The following is a 7,869-nucleotide window of genomic DNA, read 5'->3' as shown; positions in this document are numbered from 1 at the left end:
CGACAGCTGGTGGATACAGTGTCTTTAGAAAGCACTCCAGACCCCACCCCATCCATCCCCCAGAACCCAGAGAGCCTTGAAAGTAGGAGAGCAAAGAGCTCAAAGGCAGAGGGCACGTAGCAGCACCCGTAGGAGTGACAATGCGAATGACAAACGAGGAAGTGGGAGAGATGGGGGGGGGGAGATTCACTCGGAGCAACGCCATTATCCAAGAGGCTGGATTCCATAGCCTCTTTCTGTAAATACTGACTAAAAAGTGGATGGTAAGAAAAAATACCTTGTCTTTGTACATTCCTTGCAACCAGCTGGGAGTTGCTGGCAGCAGCCTGACAATATTAGTATATTGTATTGTATTGTATTGTATTGTATTGTGTATATATATGTTTGTGTTTATTAGTATGTACTGGTAAATGATGTTTCCATGCGCTCTGGTTTCTGTCACGGTGTTCCATTGCACCAGAGGTGGTTTAGTCATGCTGGCCACATGACCCAGAAAGCTATCTGCGGACAAATGCCGGCTCCCTCGGCCTGAAAGCGAGATGAGCGCCGCACCCCATAGTCACCTTTGACTGGACTTAACCATCCAAGGGTCCTTTACCTTACTTTATTAGTATATGCTATAATAAAAATTTCTGAGTTTAAAATATTCCAGCAGTCCATCCTTGAGGGTAAAATATAGCATACTGTTGTCACACTGCAACACAGATTAAATGAGAAGACAGAAAGAAAAGCATCCAGTTGAAATTGAGAGATTAAAATATGAGACGGGAAGCCACAAGAGGTGGCAAATTCAAACCATGTGTTGCCTGATTTCTTGGCACCGGGAACCTATGAGTGGCAGGTTTTAAAGACATCAAAAAATGTCTTTAAATGTCTTCACAGACACCCCATGAAGCTTAGGAGAGATATGAAAGCAATGGAATCTTGTTCTCTGCGCATCAAGAACAAGTTCTGCAAGATCTATGATTCTAGTCTTCTATGAAGATGGGTTAGATGGGCGGCAAAGGCAGAGCACCACTGAAAGAAAAACAATGAAGGAAGCAGGGGGATATGCTGTAACAATACAAGCTCAATACACAAATTCTTGACATTGTTAATTAGATGGCTGCCATGCATCCCAGTGAGGAAGCAAGGTGAATTTCAAGTATTTGATTGTCGACTGCAGACAATGCTGTATTGTATTAATTAGATTTTGCCAGTATCAGATCTTTCTAGTAGGAATAGTGAACTTATAAAGCCTGATCTAAAAAAGCAACAAAACAACTGATCCTATCTATTCCCAGTGTGAATTTAAAAAGTGGAATCTTTCTTGGAATATAAGGTAAACAGCATGACAAACTATTAGTTAAAACATGAAATGAATGGTGAGAGTAGATGATCTTAAAGTGGGGGCAGTGGAGGATCCAGTCTCAACCTTCATTTTAAACAGACAAAAATGCCAAAACATTACCAGACAACCCAAAATAAGCTGTACATTGTTCAGACTGCAGCCTTCATCATTTAGAAACCAGTGTTTCTAAAGAGTTTAGTGTTTAGGCAATTGTTTAGAAATATGTATATCACATACAAAAGATTCCACTTATTTAATGCAAAATCAGCCTCCTTGTAGAGTGGTGAAATGTTGTGCTTTTTTAAATGTTACACTGGCAAATGCAGTGGCTGGGATTTGCCCCCTCTTACATCTCTGCCCAAAGCATTGGAGTGGATCTGATACTGACCTGGGTAAATCTATACAGTACTCTTCATAGACTGGATGATGATGCCATAATGCGTAAGGTATTGTGTGCATGTCTAATATTTCTCTGAATCAGGATGTCTCATTCTGAAATTGCACTGCAAGCATTCAGATGACCTAGGCAACCACTCCTTTGACAGAAACCAGGTTGCCCCCAGGTCAGAGTGAGTTGTCTCTCTCATTTAATGTGTACTTTCTAACCACCAGTCCAAAAATATTTAGCTTAAACTTTCAGCCACAAACGCCTTCTCAGGTCTCTGCTCAAATAAACATCTACTCCATGGACTAGACTCCCCTGCTTGGTAATCTATATGCTACCTGAGTTTCAAAACCAGTGGTAACCTTAAAAAAAAAGTCTCAGCCATGCCCTGGAATGTGCCTATCTCTACAATAAATACCTTGATGGACGTTTCCATTCATGTTTGGACATGGACAGACTTTTCGTCCCATTTGCATTGTGTCCTTAAAACTCTTAAAGTCAACAAACACTGTCTTTTGTGGCCATAAACATGCTGACTAAGTAGATAGTCACAGACAAGGAAAGGCTGAATATATCCTTGTCCTAGTCATCACCCAACCCCCTCAGACTACTACTACTACTACTACTACTTCTGTTTTGCTTTAGGAGATGTACCAATCTGTTAATTCTTTAAAACTAAGTAATTGCAAGAAAACAACACACTTACATGAAACTGCCTGTGCTCCCATTCATCCCTTGATACCTTTGCTTCACCCCTCCCTTTGTTCTCACCCCGGCTCCACCAGACTTTAGATTTAGGAGGAATGGTGGAGACTGCCTCCCCACCCTAACCCTTCCAGGGAGGAGGAGGAAGAAGACAGTATAAACTTACAACAGGGGTTTGAGGGAGGTCACGGGGACGCGGGTGGCGCTGTGGGTAAAACCTCAGTGCCTAGGACTTGCCGATCGTAAGGTCGGCGGTTCGAATCCCTGCGGCGGGGTGAGCTCCCGTCGTTCGGTCCCGGCTCCTGCCAACCTAGCAGTTCGAAAGCACCCTTAGGTGCAAGTAGATAAATAGGGACTGCTTTATAGCGGGAAGGTAACGGCGTTTCCGTGTGCGGTGCTGGTGCTGGCTCACCAGACGCAGCTTCGTCACACTGGCCATGTGACCTGGAAGTGTCTCCGGACAGCACCAGCTCCCGGCCTCTTGAGCGAGATGAGCACGCAACCCCAGAGTCGGTCACGACTGGCCTTCGGGCAGGGGTACCTTTACCTTTACCTTGAGGGAGGTCACAGCTCAGAGGCAGATGAGGGGAAAAGTTGGGAAATCATGGAAGAGCCGGAACAACACCCAGCTGACACATTGTCATTAGAGAGCATTCCAGACCCTCCATCTCCCAGAACCCGACGAGCCTTAAAAATAGGAGAGCTAAGAGCTCAAAGACAAAGGGCACGTAGCAGCACCTGTAGAAGTGACGAATGAGGAAGTGGGAGAGACGGGGTGGAGATTCACTCGCGACAACACCATTATCCAAGAGGCTGGGTTCTGTAAAGATTGAAATTAAAAAGGACTGTAATAAACTTTCCTTTGTCTTTATACTTTCCTAGGCGACCAGCTAGGAGCCGCTGACAGCATCCTGACAGCTCCCTGAGGAAGTGGCCTGACTACTTTCTAATTATTCTCATGCTGCAAAACTCCCTGCGTGTGCATTGTTGGGTTTAAACAACAAATAAACAAAAGATCTGGATGAAGGGACTAAGGCCCTGGTGGTCAAAGAGCAACAGACAGATTGCAATCATGTTTAAAAGAGAGTGCACATAGTGTAACGGTTAGAGTATCGGACTAGGATCTGGAGGCCAGGGTTCAAATCCCTGCTCAGCTATGAAACTCACTGGGTGACCTTGGGCCAGTCACAGTCTCCCGGCCTAACCTACCTCACAGAGTTGTTGTGAGAAAACAAACATTTAAAGTGAAGAATATTATCCCAGTCTGTAATAGATTTGAAATTATTTTTATATATAGGATTGTGTAGAGACAATGCCAGGCTAGGACAGGCAAACGGTCTAACATGGAATAAGGCTCCCTCCCATCCCCATCTCTGCTAGATCCATTTTACCAACAGGAAACTAAGAGCAACTTGCCAATGGTGGATATCATGTGACTTCATGGCTGAGCCTGACTTTGGAAGCAGGGTCTCAGGTCCAAGATCGACACTCTGATCGTTGGTCCGGCCATCATGCAAAAGGAAGATACTCTACATAGTGAAACTGATGTTCTTCAGCAGCTTTTTGAGCAGAGAAAATGTTTGCTCAGTTAGACAGTACATTGTAAGACTAGCTGTGACTAACCAGAGTAGTGTGTGTGTGTGTGTGTGTGTGTGTGTGTGTGTGTGTGTGTGTGTTGGATGTGACATTTGTAACAAGTCTATAATGCAAAACACAGAGACTTTTATCTGGATGGTCTCTAGCCCTGCTATGCTGATGCTAAAATTCTTTATCTGTTGTTTAAGTGCTTCCACCCGCTTATTTTATCTCCTTCTCCAGGCTTTATCTGTCTAGCTTTTTCTGCACTAGTAAATCCTGCCATGTTTGAGAAAGTCTGCCTGGCACTACCATCTTCCCCTTAAGCCCTTGTAGGAACTGCTTGCCTTGTTTGTTGTGGACAATGTCAGATAAGTGTTGACACCTATTATAATGAAAGTATCGCTAACTCCCTGGGACAATTTCCTTTTCCTCCTTAGGCAAAGAGAATACTTTAAAATACAGCACTGTGCATTTTAGTGCATGGAATTCATCAAAATGCAATTAAATGCCATCAACAAAGAGACTGATTGAGTCTTTTATACCTGAACTGGATGACTAACGGCAGTCTAGTAGGATTTTCGTCTCTTTTACTTCTATGACACACCCACACACCATATCAGTAATTTATATGATTAAAGCTCACAGGTCCTGTCTCTGGTTTCTACCACACACACCATTATTTGTTGCAGAAACACACGCAAACACCCCCCAAGCCTTTACTTTTTTTCAATTAACCTATATTTTCAAACAATCTATCTCACGTGTCCATGTATGCACACATATGCATATGGAAGTCCTTCATATCATTTTTGTTGTTGTTGTAGCTTGGGGGAACTGCTAATCTTGAAGGGAGGGGGACAAAGTTTTTCCAGCTGGGCAGCTGGGCTTTGGTAGTAACCATGGCATAATGAATCCTTTGACTGTGTCGACCACAGCAAACTATGGCAAGTTCTTAAAGAAATGGGAGTGCCTGATCACCTCATCTGTCTGCTGAGAAATCTCTATGTGGGACAAGAAGCTACAGTTAGAACTGGATATGGAACAACTGATTGGTTCAAAATTGGGAAAGGAGTACGACAAGGCTGTATATTGTCTCCCTGCTTATTTAACTTATATGCAGAATTCATCATGCGAAAGGCTGGACTGGATGAATCCCAAGCTGGAATTAAGATCACCGGAAGAAATATCAACAACCTCAGATATGCAGATGACACAACCTTGATGGCAGAAAGTAAGGAGGAATTAAAGAACCTTTTAATGAGGGTGAAAGAGGAGAGCGCAAAATATGGTCTGAAGCTCAACATCAAAAAAAACCAAGATCATGGCCACTGGTCCCATCACCTGCTGGCAAATAGAAGGGGAAGAAATGGAGGCAGTGAGAGATTTTACTTTCTTGGGCTCCATGATCACTGCAGATGGTGACAGCAGTCACGAAATTAAAAGACGCCTGCTCCTTGGGAGAAAGGCGATGGCAAACCTAGACAGCGTCTTAAAAAGCAGAGACATCACCCTGCCAACAAAGGTCCGTATAGTTAAAGCCATGGTTTTTCCAGTAGCGATGTATGGAAGTGAGAGCTGGACCATCAAGAAGGCTGATCGCCGAAGAATTGATGCTTTTGAATTATGGTGCTGGAGGAGACTCTTGAGAGTCCCATGGACTGCAAGAAGATCAAACGTATCCATTCTTAAGGAAATCAGCCCTGAGTGCTCACTGGAAGGACAGATCGTGAAGCTGAGGCTCCAATACTTTGGCCACCTTATGAGAAGAGAAGACTCCCTGGAAAAGACCCTGATGTTGGGAAAGATTGAGGGCACAAGAAGAAGGGAACGACAGAGGACGAGATGGTTGGACGGTGTTCTCGAAGCTACAAACATGAGTCTGACCAAACTGTGGGAGGCAGTGGAAGACAGGAGTGCCTGGCGTGCTCTGGTCCATGGGGTCACGAAGAGTCAGACACGACTAAACGACTAAACAACAACAACAATGAAGGCGGAACACAGGGGAGCAGAACTTTGGTACATTTTCAGAGCAGGTGCAATGACATCACCAGTTGGGAGCACAGGGATCATTTATGGAGCCTCCTTGGTCTGGCAAGGGAAAGAGGTGATAATGAGGCTTTCAAGTACGCTTGTACTAAGGAATACGCTTTCAGCAGAGACTGTGTTGTTGAGCTCAGGACCTGCTTATAGGTTTCCCACAGGCCACCATGAGAACAAAATTGCAGAGCGCTCAAGCATTCATCCTGACCTGTTTGCACAAAGTCTGCATAGAGATTATAAGGCACCAGCTGATTAGTGAGCATTCAATCCAAGTTGTTTGTGGAGGGGTTATACCACCATGCCATGTCAAGCCACAAATGTTACCCCACATTTCCCAGTGCAGTTCGCCACTTTATTTACCACAAGAAACAACTAATTATTGGGGGGGGGGGAGTGGTTCATTGCACAACAGCTCCAAATCCACTTTAATTGGGCGACTTGAATCCAGTCACAATGGAAATAGGGGAAAGGTGCCATCTGGACACAGCCTTAAGCAGAAGTTAATATGGCCAAGGACCTGGGCAGAGTGGGAGCATGTGGGAACTTGTAGGACTGGGAGAGGCTTGTGACTCTGTTCTGAGGGGGTTGTGGGTAAGCATGGGGGAGTGTGTACAACTGGGCCAGCAAAAGGGATGGTCAAATGCATTGAGGAAAAGGCTATCAGGGGCTAGTAGTTATGATGGCTATGATCTCCATGATGTTGGCTATGATGGCAGTGGGAACAGGAAGGAGATTATCGGACACTAAGGTCCACTTCTGAGGGTCTTCTGGAGGTTCCCTCACTGTGGGAAGTGAAGTTACAGGGAACCAGGCAGAGGGTCTTCTTGGCTGTGGCACCCTCCCTGTGGAACGCCCTCTCATCACTTGTCAAAGAGAAAAAGAACTACACAAATTTTAGAAGACACCTGAAGGCAGCCCTGTAGCAGGAATTTTTTTAATGTTTGACTTTTTTATTTTTAATATTTTTCTGGAAGCCACCAGTGGCTGGGGAAACCCAGCCACATGAGCAGGGTTTAAATAAAATAACAACAACTACTACTACAGGGGTTGTACTAGATGACCCTTGCGGACTATTCCAACACTATAATTCTTTGATTCTATGACACGAAGGACAGACCTTCCAAAGACCCAGAGCCATTTGAGGATGAAAGAAAAAGGCTCTGCATGCAAAAAGCCCCAGGTTGGATCCATGGACATAGACAGGATTTTTGTTTGGGTGGGGGGCAGGCTTTTGTTGGGGGGGGCAGAACCTCAGATTTGTATTGATTCTTTTTATTTTATTTTATTTTATTTTATTGGGAGGAGCAGCTGCCCTCCTGCCCGTGGTGGCTGGATTCCCCCAGCAGCTCCTGGTAGGGCCGGGAATGTCCTCTGAAAAGCAGCTGCTGCCACTCAATGTGGACAATACCGACGAGACTCCGCGCAAGGCAGCTCTTGGACTCTGAAACCAAATGGGCCGATCATACCCTCCAACTTTTGGACTTCAACGGTCCCGCCACTGCCCCCCTGAACTTTGTGTCCTCGCGCCCCCGCTCCAGTCGCTCAGCGCAGCTCCCATTTTGCGGGAACCCCGCGCGTTTTACGCCGAGGTCCCCCTCGTACCAGAGGCAGGCGCCGCCCGCTCCTCTCCCACAGCCAAGCGCAGGCGCCGGAGAGCCCCCACCTCCCCGGTTCCTGGCCCTAATCAGAAAGCGCCGCCTGCGCCTTTAAGAGCTCGCGTACCTAGGCTGTAAACAGCGAGGAAGGTGGGTCGTCGCGGCGCGCGCGTGGCTCGGCGTCCGTCCCCCCGATTTGCCGCGCTCTCCTTTGCCTACTCTTCCCCTGCCTACGT

At 45.8% G+C, this 7,869-nt stretch overlaps 1 protein-coding gene across 4 annotated transcripts in view; it reads right to left on the bottom strand.

The window, feature by feature from the left end:
- Positions 1-662: 662 nt before the first annotated feature.
- The window catches only part of MAP3K9 (mitogen-activated protein kinase kinase kinase 9), a 101,854-nt gene continuing 94,647 nt past the window's right edge, over positions 663-7,869 (bottom strand). For all 4 annotated transcript variants that reach the window (XM_081185918.1, XM_081185917.1, XM_081185919.1 and 1 more), the window contains exon 12: positions 663-1,017. In XM_081185918.1, coding sequence (XP_081042044.1) covers positions 990-1,017 — 28 coding nt within the window. In that variant the 3' untranslated portion in view covers positions 663-989. The remainder of the gene's footprint in view (positions 1,018-7,869) is intronic.

Source organism: Podarcis bocagei, assembly GCF_964188305.1.
Source record: "Podarcis bocagei genome assembly, chromosome: 1".
NCBI classification, from domain to species: Eukaryota; Metazoa; Chordata; class Lepidosauria; order Squamata; family Lacertidae; genus Podarcis; species Podarcis bocagei.
The sequence above is the reverse complement of the archived record's forward strand: the minus strand, read 5'-3'. Positions and strand labels throughout refer to the sequence as shown.